The sequence below is a fragment of the Solea solea genome, chromosome 18 (genome assembly GCF_958295425.1).
Source record: "Solea solea chromosome 18, fSolSol10.1, whole genome shotgun sequence".
Classification (NCBI taxonomy): domain Eukaryota; kingdom Metazoa; phylum Chordata; class Actinopteri; order Pleuronectiformes; family Soleidae; genus Solea; species Solea solea.
The window spans coordinates 7,217,822-7,236,633 of NC_081151.1; the positions used below are offsets into that span (position 1 = coordinate 7,217,822).

Sequence of the window (18,812 nt, forward strand, 5' to 3'; positions counted from 1 at the left end):
TGTTGTTGACATCAGGCTTGGGTAATTGACCCTGGTTTGGGTGGCAGGAGTGAATTGTGGGTAAGTAGGACATGTGGCCTTGGGGAAGAGAGGGATGTGATGTAGCCTAATGAACACACTGCCAGATGCGAGTGTGTGTGTGTGTGCATGACTGCAGAACGAGCACATCCACAGTTCCCACGTTAACAGCCAACATCCACCTCATTCGCAGTGCTGAGGTGGACTCCAGAGATAGGAGTGTGGACGTCAGTGCAGTCAATGTGAATTTAACAAAAGAGCGACGACGTGACGTCAGGAAAAACCGGACTGAACCGTCTCGTTTCTCAAAGTCGGACTATCGCGTTCAGATCATGCGGCTGAGAGTTGAGTTACGTCTGCACGTGTACGTTCGATCGCACAGAAAAATGAGACACAACAAAATCCTGGCCGCTGCATTATTGGACTGACGACTGGAGACCGAGTCTTTGCTCTGCCGGCTCAGAGTACTGAATATGTTAAAGTTGGTGCCGGACAGGAGGACTTGGAATGCCATCAGCTAAAGTTGTTTCGGTCTGTGACATAACTGTGTCGCTCTTTGTCTCTGGAATTCTCCCATGAGGCACAATTCATCTGAGAGTCTCTCTCTCTCTCTCTCTCTCTATCTCCCTCCAACCTCTTACAGGCCAGCTTATGTATGGTAACCATGTGGAATTGATGCTTTTTCTGTTCATTTCAAATAGCCTGAGTATCTATACTGCTTTCTTCTGTATTTGCATGGTACTATATGGTCATTATAGAACCACTATATATTCTCCGTACCACTAACTAACTGCAGGATCTACTTTTTTAAATGCCGCCTTCATTAATAAATAAGAAACACTTGTGGTGTCCTGCCCGCTTAACTGCCTAATATAACAGATGAAATGGAATTTAAATGTGTCCACTAACAAACAATCGTTTGGACGTATTTTATGCTCCGCTGAGGGTTGAAAAAAGTACGTTCTCTTTCGACTTAATGCAACATAACTGTTCTCAACTCATGAAGACGTGACGTTTTGGAGAAACTGTCTGACTGAACGACCCAACAACAACAACAATAGTATTCTTGCACGGTTATTATTCCCTACTTTATGCATATGTGCTTACAGTATTCAGATTGATCAATTCATTGACACTGGAAACCATCGGTAGTCGCAGCACTGTGCTATTTTAACACTAGCCGTAAATGAGGAGATAAAACAGGAGAGGGATGTGATGAGTCGAGATATTTTAATAAAGTATTTTATCACCACAGACAGCACCAGCGGAGCTGTTGAAGAGGCTGTAATCGTAATGGTATTTAAAGGTACTTATCAACTGGGAAATCAGTGATTTATGTGACTCCCATTAACTATTATGAACTAAACCTCACATATTAATAATAAAGTAAATACAATTTGAAAGATGTTAAGTAAAGAAAATGAAGCAATTTCTCAGTTTTTACTAAAAAAAACTATCAATCACACAGCGTTCACATGACTTTAAAAAAGTGTCAGTCCGACACATATCTGTACTCATTTAAATTTCTCAACGCTGGACCAACGCGCCCAGATAATGCACGTATAAATTCAAGGCAAGGAGATAAAGTTTATGATCTGTTCGCTTAAAGGATGTAATATTTTTAGACTCTAAAGTGGCCCTCGGCACACTCATTCAAAACTGCCTAATACTAACAAGCTGAAAGGGGACATAATCTTCCCTTAGGGTGGCAGGAGCAGACCCATTTCATTCAATAAATAGATTTCCCCACTTGTGCTTGTATGTGCACGGTGACGGCGACAGTCGTCCAATTGAAGTAAGCATGGGAATGATACTTTCAAAGAAATCGCACAGCCACACAACATGAGCTGGATGAGTCCAGAATGTCAAACGACGACGGAACAAATGAAGCCTCTCCATCGTCCATCCTCTTTCAGAGTCTCTTTGGTCAGGCTGTCACAATAAAGGCTGCTTTCTCTGTGTGTGTGTGTGTGTACAAGTGAGTGTAGAGCAGGCATGTCCAAAGTCTGGCCCGCGGGCCAATTACGGCCCTCGTTCAGATGTTGTAAGAGGGGAAGCACAATTTTTCTAAAATACTACCCCTATTCTGGTGAGTATTCCTTTAAGGATTTGTGCTTTAAAACCAGAGTCCGGGTTCAAACGCCACCTGTGACAGACAGATTCTGTCTGTCATGTTTAGAGCTGAAACGATGAATCAATTAGTAATCGATTACTAAATTAATCGACAACTATTTTGATAATCGATTAATTGCTTTGAAGCTTTTTTTCATGATTAAAACAAGATTTCTGATTGTTTAAGCTTCTTAAATGTTTTTTTTTATTTCTTTGCTCTGGATAACAAAGAAATCATTAAAAGTGAATCATTTTGGTTTGTGGACAAAACAAGACATTTGAGAACATCATCATTTACAGGTTTGACAAACACCGATCAACATTTATTAAGGTTTTCTGATATTTTATGGACCAAACGATAATAATCGATAGATGCAGCTCTAGTCATGTTGTATTATCTGACTACAGATGTCTCCAAGTCACTCATGTGTGACTTAGAATTGGTTACATTGCCATTTAAAAATGCTAACTGTGACAATGAAAATGAAATTATTATAATACAGTGCATTTGTATGCAACATTTACTCTCTGAGAAAAAGGCCCCCAGAAATCTTAACATTATCAAATCTGGCCCTCGCTAAATAAAAGTTTGGACACTCCTGGTGTCAGTGGTGAGCATGCAGAGAGAAATCTCGCCAAAGTCCTTTGCAGCGTGACTTAAGGAATAAGAAGATAAGGAAGATTGTTTTGGTTCTTAAGAGAGGAGAAAAGGACGGAGCGAGGAGGAGAAGTGAGTCGAGGTGGAAAACAGACAAGGATAGTACCACCAGGCACACAGAGAAAAGGAGAGTGATCGCTTGATGAGATAAAGCCACTTTGTTGACTCCTGTAATCCTAATCTCCATCCCATTCGTTTACATTTTCAGAGCCTCACACTAATAAGATTATCATCCAAGACGCGGTGTGGCGGTGTGGTCGTAGTTGCGCACACACACACACACACCACCACCACCTTGTGTCATCATTTTTGAAGATAAACAAATAACAGGACACACGAGAACATTGTCGCCCCATACAGCGCCGGCTCCTTCAAACGTTTGTCGGCACACTGGCAGGTTTGTATTCCGCTGCAGTAAATGGAAACCACACAGCTGCACTTTGTGCAGAGTCGCTGTCACAGTGGGTGAGTAAGTACATAAAAGCCCATATGGCCCAGGTCCCCACCGTCACTTTTCCTCCTCCGTGTTTGTGTGCGTATGTGTGACAGAGGGACTGGTGAATATTTCAAGAGGTGTATGAAGCACTTTGCCCCGAGGAGGAGCAGAGTGGATGTGTTCTGTTGTCAGGAAAAAAAAAAGAAAAAAAGAAAGCTTTTCTCTTTCTCTCGCTTCTGCATGGAGACAGCAAAGTCATGAAGAGAAGGGTTCACACACACACACACACGCCATGTTGTTTACCTATTTGTGCGTCCCTGTGTGTTCACGTGACCGTGATATGATTAGTCGCCCTCTCAGCTTGTCCTTGCATCTCTCCGCGAGAAAAATAAATCACGTCCTAACCCTAAACCGTATGACACGGTGCTGTGATTTATCAATTAGCCAATCAATAAGTCTGTCAGTCAATAAGTCTCCATGACAGTCTAATGGTAAGCTATTGGGCCAATGTGTGGCCACGGCAACCGGTCGTGACATCACCTATGTGTAAGAATCAGAACTCTTTTCAGTTCTGTATTTGGCCACAGCCATGTTGACTTCCATTAAAGACCTGAGCAATCGAGACAATTGCTGTATGTCTAGAGCTGCAGCTAACGATTATATTCGTCATCGATGAATCTGTCGAGTATTTTCTCGATTAATCGGGTACCAGTTTTAATATTTTAATGATTTCTTTGTTTTATGGAGCAAAGAAACCAGAAAATATTGCCATTTAAGAAGCTAAAACGATCAGAGATCTTGTTTTAATAATGAAAAAACCCTTAAACCGATAAATTGATGATCAAAATAGTTGACAATTCATTTAGTAATCGATTAATAATCTATTATTCGAGTAACTGTTACAGCCCTAATTATGTCCAGAGTGTTTGGGCTGTGCAAATAATCAAAACAAAAGGATAATTTAAAAAAGACAAAAATAAAACGGGGGCTTTTATTCTGAAAATAACACTTTTAATGTTGTAATGTTGTTTGACATCTCTAATCCAAAAAATAGAACATAGGCATTCAGTGGATGGGTTAAACACACAGCATGACTAAAGATATATACACAACATACAATAATTTATAGTTATTTTAAGGTAAATTCAAAAAGGTTCATTCAAAATTTCACGTTTAAATGCATTTTTTTTATATGCAATAAATTAAATTTGCTTGAAATAATCAGGACTTCAATTTTGACCCAAATAATTGAGCAGCCGTAGTGTTTACTAAAGTTATAAATCACTAAAGTGAGAGACTTCCATTCAAATTGATGTACGGCGGCTATTCAATACATTCTGACTTCCACTCTACGCTCCCGACTCCTCCATGGCAACGCACGAGTCGAGGCGATGAGTGCTTCCTCGTTTCAAAGAACTGCGATTCCCAAAACCCCCATCAAATATTCACAGGCATCAGGCAGAAAGAGAGAACGCAGAGAGACGGCGGAGAAACTGAAGTATGATGAAAAAAAACAAAAAAAAAATGGGGAGAAGACGTGGCTAAATAAAGAGAGAGAAGAATACTAATGATGGAAGCAGATGATGAGAAAGAGAGTGACAATGGGATGGGTTAAATGTGGCAAAAGAGAAAGAGTGAGTGCTGGAGAGGGAGGGGAAGTGGAGAGAATGTGATTAATTATTCAGTATTACCCATGTTCTCTATATATAGCCCTTTTAGAGCAGGCAGTAGCTTTATACATACACATACACACGTGTGTGTATATACATATATACGTGTATATATATATATATACAGTATATATATATATACATACATACATATATACATATATACACACATACTGTACATGTATACATATATACACATATATGTATGTGTATATATATATATATATACATACATATATATATACACACATATATGTGTGTATATATATATATATACATACATACATACATACATACACATATATATATATACACACACATACATGTATACGTATACATATAGTAAACACTCACACACTGTGGGCATGAGCTCCTCCCTTAAGTACAACTCACCTGCAAAGTTTTCAAAACAAAACAAAAGAGGAGAAACAAACAAAAAGAAACACATTGATAAGGGAAACACGCCAAAAGCGAGAGAGGAGAGGACCAAGGATGAGAAAGTGAGACGGAGGCAAAAGTCGAGCTAAAATTATCTTTTCCACCACAGCCGCCCCATCCATCATTGTTCTCAGGTCAAAACTATTTATTTGCGCCGACAGATGAGTTTGTAATAATTCAGAGGGAGGTTTTAATTACGAAGAGATGTAGAGAGAGAGAGGTGGAGTGAGAGAGCACTGAGGGGCAGATCTTTATCATTTAACGAGATGGGGGTACAGAGCAATTGTTGATAAACCTGTTATCTCTTCCTCCCAGACACACAAAACTACAGCAGTTATGTGGTGCATTACTGGACCTCTGTCATCAGTAACATAAACCACTGTGCTGACCACACACATATACACACACACACTAAAGGATGCTGCATGCATGGATGCACATAACACCTTTAGCTTCATTGCATACTGGAGAAAAACTACTGCAGCAGTAGGCAGTAGACTCAGATTGGTCTTTACATGTAATATTTCCTTTAAATTAAATATTCAATCTCGAGTGGGAAAATGAAAATGTTTAAAGCTCCGTTAGCGGAGGCGCTTTCCTCTCCAATCTAATGAGCTCCTTAAAATTTTAATGAGCACAAACACAGCCCTACGTGGGTTCACTTCCAACTGCGAACAACCGTTTTTTACCTCATAACACAGATACATGCAGGAACACTGATCTGCAGAAACGTCATGATCACAGTCAACAAAGAGGGGAAAAGAAGTGGAGGTTGTGTGCATGTGGTACAGGAGTTCTGTCAACGCTCAGAGAGGAAATATAAGCAAAGGCAAAAGATGTTAACACCGAATTTATAGCCCCTTTTCCACCTATGGTCCCAGCTCACCTCGACTCACCTCGCCTCGCCTCGGTACAGCACGTTGAGGTTGTTAAACTAAAAAACAATTCCAATGAATTTCTGCCCTTTAGCCATTATTTGAAATAAAAAATGTTTATTTATATATTTTTTCATCATATTTGTCATCTTCACTATCAACAAAGAGACTATTTTCTTGATTAAACTTCTGGTCTGCATTGCGGCTGTGCCTCAGGAGGTAAAGCAGGCGGGCTGTCCCCCACCAAGAATGTTGGTGGTTCAAATTGTGTAAAATAAAGGCACAAATAGATGCACTGTACAAATGGGAAAGGTTTAGAAATGGGCGAATGGGAAAAAATATATTTATTATAATTGCTTTGAGTAAGAATAGAAACTGCTTTAAATACAGTAACCATTTGCCATTTCCAGGTTGAAGTGTAAAAAAGGAATACTGGAAAATGTCTGTCACGCTACATTTGGCTCAAGGTAACATATACAGAATGCTTATTTTGTCTGAAGAACACTGCGAAACCCAAATATTTTGGACTTCCTCCAAGGAGACGAGGAAAAGAAGAGCCAGGCTCAATTATTTCAGCTTAACAGTTGGATTTTCTAGTTTTAACCCAAGCTTTCCGGGCTTAAAATTCACCATATCTAGCACCAAAGTCAAACTTTAAACACAAACTGCCAGCTTTTAAACGGAATAAACTTCAATATGGACTCAGTTTGGTACACACTGTGTGCCACACGATCAAAGACCAGAGTGGATCAGCCGCACAGGCTCCTGACCCAACAGGCTGGTGCTGTTGCTATGGGCAATCCGCAGCTCAGTAATGTAAAGGAACAGACTGGCTGAATGTCAGCCAGTAAATGAGCCGTGACTTTCTCTAAGACAGCAGAGTCAGCAATAAATGGATTCACATAACTCTGCCGTTCTCTATTCCCTTTGTGTTTTTCCCTGCCTTCTGTCACTCATTCTCTCTCTCTCTCTCTCCCACACACACACACACGTATGTGAGGATGTCAATTTTCCAAAAACACAGAGAAGCACGTCTGACCTCTCTGACCTCTGCCCTCTGCTCCAATCAGCTGTAAGAACAGCCCGTCTCCATCGTCAACTCCCTGCTCATTTTGGAATACTGTCTCACGTCCTCACCCTTCAAATGTCCGAAACGAGGACACATGGAGAGGAGGGATAACGCGAGCAGAATCAGGAAAAAGGAAGCAAGGAGCAGAGAATGACAGTGGCCATTACGGAGGGAAGAGGAAGTTCAGGCTGCGGTGTGGATGGAGAGATAGTGTTTCAGTGACAGCAGCAGGCAGCTGACAGCTGACAGTAAGAACCTCAGACCACAGTGATGTCACAACGTCACATCAAGCAAAAGCACTTCCTGGCAAAACACTTCCTCTCACACCGTCTCTCTTCTCAGAGAAAACAAAAGCGCTTACAGACGTATACAAATAGACGCAGTAGAGCGAGGGTGAGACAAGTAAGAATTGAGTGAAGGAAATTCTCCTAAAAGCACTTTAACGTGTCGTATGTACATTCGGTCCATTTCTTTACAGCTTGCGAGCTAAATTCATCTCCCTTTATCAGCCAAACCTACAAAACAGACGATTATCTAGTCAAAGAAAACACACCACAACACAATAAACCTGCAAACCATGAGAACACTGCAAAACACAAATATTTTGGATTTCGTCCCTTGTTACAATGCACATTTCTACGCTTCATTACTTGAAGAATAAGTAAGAGTTTGATACGATAGATTTACAGATGCACACAAATATGTGGCCACACCTGTTAGGTATTGAATTCCGGTGTTTCATTCAGTCAGGGACCCTTATCTCCAGTGAAGGACAATCGTAACGCTTCAGCATACCAAGACATTTGGACAATGCTATGCTCGCAACAGTTTGAGGACAAAGTGCACTAAGCAAGGACTATAAAGACATGGTTTGACGAGCTTGGTGTGGAGGAACTTGCCCTGACCTCAACCCCACCGAGCACCGTTGGAAGGAACTGGAACTTGGGAGATTGTGAGCCAGGTCTTCTCATCCAACATCAGTGTCTGACCTCATAAATGCTCAATACGGAATGAATGGACACAAACTCCCACAGAAACACGTCAAAATCGTGAGGAAACTCTTCCGAGAAGTGTGGAAAAGGGGAACCAACTCATCCAACTTCATCATTACAGTCCATGTTGGTGTAAAGACCTATATAGTGTATATCAAAGCCAATAAGTATACAATCTTACCTTGTACACCTGTCCATAGGTGCCATTTCCCACCAGCTCAACCAGCTCAAAGATGCCAGCAGGATCCTGGAAAGACAAGGGAATGAAAGTGGGGATTATTAGTTTTAATTTAATTTAATTTAATTTAATTTAATGTTAAATATATCAGTCAGAAATATCCAGTGCAACCAGGTTAGGTAATCAATAGAAAGCTATCACATTTACAGTATGTCATACTGGGTATGTCTTTAAATGTGCCATCTCTAGTTTGCTTTAAAAGCAAAGTGCACTCAGGATTTTCAACAAAAGTCTATTATCGTTCAATCCATTGCTAAATCAGTTCACACAATGCTGATTAAGTCTATCAGCTCCACAGGACTGTCTCTGTGTTTCTCAGTGCAGCAGCGTTTGGATCTCACGTCACCCGGCAACATTCCCAAGCTGCACAAAAGTGATTCGATTTATATCAACAGAGATGGAAACAACGGCGGTGTTTCACTAGTAAAGCGAAACAGCTGCAAACAGGATTATGACTGAAAACACAAAGAAGAACCCACAGAAGGAAGAGAAATCAATCGAATTCTGCTGCTTAAAAAAACAGATCGTTCAGCTGGATAAACTTGCCCCCGCCCGCCATTGTGCTGCAGGTGTATACACACAAATGCTCCCTTGCCAGAGCCATATTCAGCATACAAAAAACATTGTTTCTCTTCACAAGACCAAACAGAGGCAGAATAGTAACTACCAAAATCACTTACAGTTACACTTTAAGCTTTAAAATAATACATTATTATAATGATTAATAAATAATTGTGTTGTAATGTGAAGCCACAAGATATCAATATCTTGCAACAATGCACCTGATCACCGAATATTTGTACTGCATCCGATTTGTAGGGTTGGGAATCACAGGTTACCTTAGATACCGTACACGATACATGGTCCACGATACCGATAATATCACGATACAAGGACTCTGTGATAATCAATAGTTTTCAAGACAATCATATAGAGATACATCAAGATATCTGTCTCAGTGTAGAAAACAAAAACATCTGTCAAAAGTTAAAAGTGCAGGAGGTGGATGGGGCATCTCTTAATGTAGCCGTTATCCCGCCGCTAACTTCTGCCCAAGTTTCCCTCGTTCATTTGAGCAGCGCCGCCGCGAGGAGACACTGGCTGGGACTGTTTACTTTAGAGCGCCTTCATTTGTTCATTAAAATATCAATATTTGCCCTGGCACATCGATTATTGTATTGCACGAGGAGGGACGATGATACATCACTCAGAAATTGATCCCTATCGAGTTGCACGTGGTGTTAAAACATCAAACTAAGGTAGCACTTAACTCAACAGACTGACCTCTGTGGGTGTTGGTACACTGGTGGACTAATAATTTACTCCTAGATTCGCTAGGCTGCCAACACATCTCTAACAGGGAGCTGTTCGAATCCCGCAAAAACTCCACTGACCCCTGGACGAACACAGACAAACATCACCTCCCCTTTTCTCTGTGCCGCATGCTCCTGCAACAATGGCTGGTATTCACCCTCTCTGCGCTTCTCTCTTTATCTTCCCCACTCCCCATCTCTCTGGTCCACCAGCTTCTGTTCTCCATCCAGCGGAGGTCCAGGCCTCTATCACTCTTTTATCTTCCCACTCTCCCTCTTTCTTTCTTTCTATCCCCCCGTTCCGGACAGAGTCCAGGACAAGTACTTCATTCTCACGCTGCCCTCATTCCAACAGTCCCAGAAACACGAACTGGGACCTTTTAACCAGCGTTAATGTCTCCTTTCTCCTGGTGCCTCCATGAAGTTTTGTAAATTACACAATCGTCTATTTTTAGAGTATAAGCTCTTCAATTTTATAATGAATTCCTTCAGATAGAGGTGTCTGTAGCAAGCCTTGGATCCTCATCCTTCCCCACAATGAGTGTGTGGCTTTTGCAGGGCGATGTACATGGATAGTAATGTGGATTAGGGCTGAAACGCTGATTTTTTTAATCAAATACTAGTTGTTTTTTTCTTCCTACCATAGTATTATCTGGTAGGAATAGACTAAAATGTTTAAAAATGAGATCTTCTCGGTGCAAAGCTGTTTGCTGATTCGCCAACATGATCTGTGCTATTGTGTACTTCTCCACTGGGGATAAATTAATGCAAGAGCTAGAGAGAAAGAATGATATTACATGATGTCCACTTTTCAGAGGCTATTCCCCTCTCAATAAAGCATCATTTCATTTCTTCCTGAAATGCCACACTTGCACCCAATTTCCATCCCCGTCTCTCTCTCTTTTTTACATCTTTTCTAATCTCATCCCTTCTCTCCTCCGCCTGCCCACTTGGTTCACAGCCTGTCCTTATTCTTTATCGGTCGCTTTGTTGCAGCTTTGGCTTTCTCTGTTTCTGCACTTTCCTTTTTCGAGCCACATCTGTGAGTTTCGCAGTTGACCTTTCAGTTAACTCTGCAGACCTGTGCGTGGGGAAGGAAATGACACAGGATCATTGCAAAAATGTGAAGAAGAAAAAAACCGTTTGGACTGTTGTCGTTGGTATTTTTTGTATCTTTTACTTTGGCCCTTTGTGTCTCTTCCCCATGTTTTTGTCTCCAGTCCTCTCTCTATTCCCCTCACTCTGTCTCTCTGTTTGTTTCTGTGTGTCTCAGCAGGCCTGTCAACCTGTCAGCTGTTTCTGAAGACTTGTGCTTTTTTTTTGCACCCTCTTTCCTTTTCCTGTGTTTTGTTTTTTTTCACCCATCTTTCTTTAAGTGCTACAGACACACACACACACACTCGTATGCAAAGACACACACAGTGTCAAACTCATTCTCTCACACTCCGTCTCAAGTACATCCTCCCGCTGTCTCGCTCTCTCGCACTCTCATAACCACACACATGCAGAGCCAAAGGCAGCCTCCTACACAAGGGGCTAGTGTTCAAATGTTCTAACGAGTACGAGTGGGCACAGAATGGAGAGTGTACGTCGGACTGGATGCACGCGTACGTGAAACGAGAGCCCCGTCAGAGAAACAAGCGAGCGTCTTTCACGAGCGCAGACAGCAGCTTTCTGCAGGCGGTGCAACTGTTCGATCGACCGTGCTATCAGATCGTCGGCAGGTTGCGGATTTCCTTTGCATGTGTAACATGCGTGCATGCGTTTGGTAACTCCCAAGACACAGCCAAGGATGCACTTTCTCCATCTTTTCCACAGAGATAATAGAGAAGCACGCGCTGTAAAAAGTAAGCACTAATGTGACACGTGACATAGGCCTGTATTTCAGGCTTTCCTTTCCTCCGCGCACGGCATCACAGATTACAGAGCGTGCCGTTTCTGCTGCTCCAGTTCATACATGTCCTCCGGCTTGCTGATAAAAAAAAATATAGCACAATATCATTCATATTTTATAGGCCACTCGCAGGATGAGCTGTCAGCCTGCAACCGGCCTCCGTCTTCAGCGCGTCTGCGGTGTCTGTGGTCTGGAACACGTTGGTCCCCTTCCCCTTTTTCATGCTGAGTGTTTACCAGAGTCATGTGACTGCCGCATGAACTCGCTGGTGGCCGGTGAATCATGTGCATGATGCTGCCGAGCGATGGGAACACATCAGATGTACTGTAGGCCCCAAAACAACTTTCCAAGGGCTGGAGAGGGGGGAAGTAAGAAAGAGGATCGGCGACTTGAGACGTGACAAACGGTGACGTTGGGACAAAACAGACTAGACTACAAAAACTAAAAAATTAGACGATTATTTACGTAAACATCTGCATGCCCATCATTCAAAAGTCTCCTAAATCAGTGTGAGTCATCGGCTCGACCAACAGACGCCAGATGTCTTAATTTTTTTCCCCCTCAATGTAACACGGCTGCCTTCAATTTCTATGAAAATGTCCATAAAGAAAAGTCCAATTTGCAGAGCTTTTCACACAACAACCGCGAGGACACATCCGATAATTGGATAGTTATGATAATTGGAAGTCTTTTGGATAGAACAAGCTTCGCCTAACCTCCCTCCGCACTCATCTAAAGGTGTTAAGAACAACAATATTATCTGGCCAACGTTCAATGCCACATTCAAAGCGCTAGAAAGAAAAAAGGGAAGATGTAGGATCAGCGCTGAGATGAATGCAGCATTGGATCTGTTCTACAAAGAGGGGATATCAGTCCATGTGCACCATAAGCCATTAGAAATAATGGGTTTTAGAGTGCAGGCCTGGAGTTCTCCTGAAGGCCACTTTACAGTCCACATGTAATGACTGCATTCATTCTTTCATTCCACAGCCTTATTCGTCTCCGCTGAATTCCTTCCCCTCAACTCTGAACAAAAAAAACAAAAGCAATGAAGCTGATTCTTGACCTTAAACCTTAGAACATAACAAACGAGTACAATCTGATCAGCTGAATCATATTTTAAAAAGGTGATAAGGGCCACAGCTGACCACAATGCAGTTGCACTTTTTCACAGTGGCTCACAACTCTGATTCAACGACATAGCGGTTAGAATTGTTGTCTGCAGGTAATTGTTTCCCTAAGTTTATGCAATTTAAACCATCAAAGGTTTACGCAAGAAAGTCATGATTGTGTATATAATGTAGCTTGACATTCTTTGAAGTCATCTTTTTTTCTTTTTTTTTCTTCTTTCAACATGACCACACGGTGCAACTCTGCAGAACAGCTGTAGGTGATGAATCAAAATGGATTCTTAAAAACCTGCTCGAGTTCAAAATAAACAGCCTAGAGGTACATCAGGCAGTTTAAAGGAATGACCAAGTTCTGTTCCTTTGCTGTTCTATCCTTTCGTCACTGTTGTCCTCCACTGATGAACAAATGAAACTGTCCTCCTAAGGAATATTGGAAGACGGTTCATCGAGATAAGCCGTAGATTGGTCAGCACATATGCTCTTATCTGCCGATTATGCTATTTCACGGTTGCAAAATGTGGGAGGAGAAATTTCAGTCATGCGAGTTCTAAACGTCCTCTTTTATTCACTGAAAAAGAGTTGTCAAGATGCCAACCTTTGCACCTCCCTCAAGCATAAGAACATTCATGCTATATCTCAATGCTTATTTTATTTCTTTAGAGGTGCTTTTATGCACAAATCAAAAAAGTGCATAAAAACATAGTAAAAATATGTGACATGTCTTCATCTACCAGATGGTTCATGTAGGCATACTGTGTATGTTAAGTATATATTCAAGCACATCAGACTGCAGCCAGGTGAGTCCCGCTGTTCAGAGTCTTATAGAAAGTGAATTAGAGAGAAGTGATGTGGATTGAATTAGAGACCCTAAGAGGATGATAGGAGTCATGCTGGGGCCGGGTCTGTCTCTCTCTTATAAAAACCACTTACACTTAACAACATGGTTCACCACTTGCTTGCTTGTACAGGGAGAGGCTTCAGCCCAATTCCCAGGGCATCTCACCCAGACATGTACAGTACATTAACAGGAGTCAGCTCTTAATCACAGGTTTCCAGCTAAAGGATGACACTTACAAACCCGACCGCTCCTCGTCTCTCCTAGAGTCCCCGCCAACTTGTCATCTCACACCTTTTCCTGTCATCTCTCCACCCCTCCACATCCCAGTCATCATTCTATTTTTTTCCTTCTCATTTTTTTTGCCTGCCGCCCGCCTGTATTGCCACCATGCCCCGCAACCGAGAGCTGGAGCTCCAACTATGGACTTGTTTACGTGCACATAATTCCAGTGTGCACTTCAGATCAAGTGTGAGTGTTTGTGTGAGAGTAAAGAAAAGATGTATTAAAGACTGTGTGTGTATGTGTGGTTGTAGGTGATAAAATTATTTTGCAATTAATTGTCTTGAATTTGATTTATTTTACCTCTGCAAGAACTGGTATTTTTTGCTGTGCATGAGGGCATTTTCTAAGGGAAACCTGCCTTCGTCCTTACGTGTTAAGTTAACTTTGGAGCGGACATGTAAGTAACGAAAAGAGAATGTCTGCGATTACTATCACACGGATATTATTATGAACTCTGTGTCTTGTGCGCGCAGAGCCTACTCGTGCATTATTTGTGTTTAGATGAGCGCGGCGGAGGACTGAAGACTTGGTGTGGCTCCATCAGTGACTTGAGGGGAAATAGGTCAACTAGAAGCAGGCAGGCTGAGTGGAAAAGGAGGTGGGAGGGAGGGAGAGGGGCATTTCTCAGTGACAGACTGCCATACAGTATATAGACTACTCATGAATAAGCTCTGTGTAAGCCTTGGGCACTGCTGTGGCCCTGTTACTATGGCATCCGTGGTGAAGGGCCGAGGAATGTGGCCTTACTGGGCAACAAGGAATGGAGAAGAAGGGAGGGAGGGAGGGTTTTCTGGAGAGGGGCCTAAAGCCTAAGACTACTTTGGTCACTAGTCACATCTCCACCTTTAGTCTGAGCAGAGCCTCTGTCACTTTCTTCTCCTCCCTCTCCGTTCTCTACATCTCTCTTTGTCCCTCAAAGCCTCGCACGTCCTGTTTCTTTCTCTCACTGCATTCATCCTTTCGCTCTCCCTCTGCGCCTTTTTCCTCTGACTTTCACTGACCATGTCACCTTCCCTTCATCATCTCTCGTTCATCACAAATCTCACACCTGAGTCTCCTGCCAGTGTATGCGTGCAAACTCGTGTGTGTGTGTGTGTGTGTGTGTGTGTGTGTGTGGTGCCGTGGCTGTAGGTCCTGCTGGTCTACCATCTGTTGCTCTCGTCAGCTGACTGGATGTAGCCGTAACTCTGACGCCTCTGACCCGCGGGTGCGCTCACTTTACATAAAAACTACTGTCCGTATAATAATCTCAACCTCCTCTGCTCTTCTGTCCATCACTCCGAGTCACATTTGGACAGGAAACAGCAGTGACACGTCCGCGAGTGCCTCTCAATTTGGCCTTTCCCACTCGAGCGAAACCTGCAGCATCCACGCAAGGTGCCGCTCGGGGTTGATCCGTAACATTGGCAAATGTCACAGAAAAGATGGTGAGAGGTGGAAAGAAGGACGGAGGAAAGAAGGGAAAAGAGCAGAGACGGCAAACACGAAAAGCTACTGCTGGCATGAACACTGACCTCATCAGGACCAGTCGTCCTGGGGACCAAGACCTGGTTAAGGTTAGGCATTAACTGATTACGATTAAGGTTAGGGATATCAAAATGAATCCAAGTCAAATGCAGCATCCTTAGAGGAATACAGCTGCACAAACCCATGTGTGGGTGAGTGAGTGTGAAGTGTGTGTGTGTGTGTGTGTGACAGTCAGCTTGACTAAATGCCACCAAATTCAAGAGCTTTCAAGCTCTGCCCTTCAACCAGCCCCCAACACACAGACAGAAACACAATCCGCATCATTGCCACCAAAGCCAAGTATTATAATCAACCCCTGCCCCCCAACCCCACCCCCCATCACACCACAGCCTGCTGACCTACTTCCTGTCTAACCCCAGTGCAGTGGTTGACTGTACACCATGTCATATAAATGGCTTTGTGTGCATGCATGTGTGAGTGTGCAGTGAGGGGGGGGGGGGGGGGGGGACATAATGAGGACTCTAAATGCATGAAAACATGTTGTGGAAAATACAAACATGCCAATGACTAGGGTAAAAGTGGATTTATTCGATCATTCTTATTCACAGGGTCCCAATTCAATTCAAATTTGATTTGATTGATTGGAAGTCAAGTCAAGTCTATTTTTGATTCACTTAGCTTCATGTCAGTTTCCATAACCCTGCCACAAAAGTAATGCTGGAAAAGGTACAACAGTTGGCTCCCTCCAAAAATATTATTAACTGACCCAAAAAAAAAAGAGTTCAATGAATGCATTTTTGCCTCAAAGAGTTTGAAGTAGATACAGAGTTGTCTAGTAGAGGGTCCTGCGAGCGCAGCCTGGGCAGAAGAAGACAACAATGGACAATGGAGGACACAAACAAACATCTCAAAAGCAGCAGAGTGTGAAAGTACTTCTGTACTTTACTGTAGGCAGTTGTAGATATCATTACTGACGGTTTAACTGACTTCTTCTTCTTCTTCTTCATTTTCTACAATGAACAATGTGGAGGAGATCAGGTTCTAACCCTCACCCAAAAACACGTTATAAGGAGTTTTTATTCAATGTTTTACAGCAGGGAATTACGGATATCCTCAAGCTTAAAATGAGCCGACTTTTCTCAAACTTTAAACAATAAATAGTTTGAAAATTGTGCGACCAATGTGAGTAAGAACCCAGTGAATGTTTTTTGAATCGGCTTTTAAGGACCACAGGGTTATTAAAAGTACTTTATCAAAGAAATACGTCGCATGTAAGTGCATATTTAAAACATATGCAATAAAAGGGGGCTGCTAAATGACCACTTAAATAATAAATAACGAGCATGCACGCGTGAGTCCCTGCGCTGTAGCTCTTTGTGAGTCACACTAGAGACGAGCACTTGACAAGTCTCTGGGAATAATGGCCTCTTCCTCATTCCTCTGTCTGTCTCCCTCTCCATCTCTTCCTCCAATTTTTCTACCACGCTTCCCTTTCTGTTCGACCACAGACTCTGTTCCTCCAGCCGGCGAGAACACACACACACACACACACACACAAGGTGTGAACCTTCAAGACGTAGCGTTCGCCGTCATGGCTTTATCCAACTCCCATATTGATATGACTCCTCGTGCAGCCAAGGCAGTGGGAGGGAGAGAGATAATAGTGAGAGACAGAGCAGCTGGCAGACAGACGTGGAGGTGTATTCAGTCAGTCACTGAGTTAGGCAGGTGGAGAGACAAAAAGAGGGCATGAAATAAAGGGGGGGGGGGGGCAGGAATAGCATGTAGGGTAGATGGATGAGCAGTTTTGACTGTAGTAGAAAAAAATAGAGACAAGCAGACAGGCACGAGGAGCTTGACAGAGACAGGTGAGGACAGACAGTAAAGTGGACAAGCAGGCACAAACAAGCAGAAAAGGAGACAGGTGAACATGGGGAGGCAGAGGCAGACATGCTGCTGCTGCTGCTGCTGCATTGTGCATCTTGTGTTTGATGTGGTCTGGTTTGTCAGAGCAGCAAACAGGTCTTTCGGTCTCTGATGCAGCAGCAGCAGCATCATTCACTTGTGTGCAGCATGGCAGACATTAGAAACACACACAGACACACACACACACACACACACACACACAGCAAGCCCAGCGAAGCGAGAACATGGTTTATCCACGCATAAACTCTGTGCTGTGGTGTGATGTGGTTTGCAGCACACATTTGATGAACAAAAGAAATGGCTATTGCAAGCATGCAAGGCTTTAGTTTGAATAGAGAGCGGTGACTACAGGTGACACTCTCTCTCAGACACACGCACACACACACACAAATCTGGCCAAATAACTTCAAATGTGACATAAAGTCGTGTTATTTTGTTGTTTTTTTTTCTCTCAGTGACACAAAAAGCCTGAAGGATGAGCAGCAGCAGCAGCAGCGTGAGGGGAATTAAAGGTTAGATTCCTCTGCTGTCTGAGTTAAGGGCCTTTACAAAAAAGACAACACAAACCAGGTCAGCAGAATCACACACACACACACACACACCATCAACCTCCCTGTTACTGACTTGAGTAAAGATAAACCTTACAGCTGCAGCTAGTTAATTTCTCTCTAGATAAACACACATATATATCTATATCTATAGATATAGATATATATCTATATAAACACACATTTACATATATATATATATACACACACATGCTCGTATCCCACACATCCGCCTCTTAGAGTCTATCTCTTTCTCTCTCTCTGCACAGTCAGTCAGGTGCAAGGAGAAGAAGGAGAAAGCCGCGCGTGCGCTCGCGCACACACACACGCCGGTTAGCTTGAAACGAAGCAACATCTTAAACACATGTCAAGTGTCACATCCTCTTACCCTCAGAGCGGACAGGTCGATTTCGTCCAGACTCCGGGCCGGAGAGTCACTCGCCATGATGATGGAGGTGTTGCCCTATATCCTGGAACGGCCTCTGCTGTCACGACTGTGTTTCCTCTGTCCCGCCGCCCGCCCCCCACCTGGAGCCTCTCTCTCTCGCGCGCGCGCTGTCTCTCGCGCTCTCTCTCGTGCACAGTGATGCCTCGCGGAGAGATAAAATAACCTGCCCCCCACCCTCCCTCTTCACTCCTCTCCCTCTCTCTCGGGACGCGTGTCGTCGGGGCCGCGCAGCTTTTACATGGGGGGCAAGAGCGCGAGGTGCATGGGCCGCTCCAGGTCCATGTCTGCGGGGTTCGGGGAGTGGAGCGGAGCGTACGCTGCTTGTGTTTGTCTCACAGCCGCTGCTGTGACAGCCAGTGAGCACTCAGAGGGAGGAGGAGGAGGAGAGGGAGGAGGCAGTGCAGCAGCACAGCAAAGCCACGCCTGTTACTGGGCGGGGCTTAATGAGGCAGTAAATGGG

At 43.2% G+C, this 18,812-nt stretch overlaps 1 protein-coding gene across 8 annotated transcripts in view; it reads right to left on the minus strand.

Moving 5' to 3' along the window:
* The window catches only part of tnika (TRAF2 and NCK interacting kinase a), a 52,494-nt gene extending 33,797 nt beyond the window's left edge, over positions 1-18,697 (minus strand). For all 8 annotated transcript variants that reach the window (XM_058614959.1, XM_058614966.1, XM_058614964.1 and 5 more), the window contains exons 1-2: positions 18,293-18,697; positions 8,450-8,515 (exon numbers count right to left, since the gene is read on the minus strand). In XM_058614959.1, the coding sequence (XP_058470942.1) occupies positions 8,450-8,515; positions 18,293-18,349 (123 nt within the window). In that variant the 5' untranslated portion in view covers positions 18,350-18,697. The remainder of the gene's footprint in view (positions 1-8,449; positions 8,516-18,292) is intronic.
* Between the last annotated feature and the right edge of the window lie 115 nt (positions 18,698-18,812).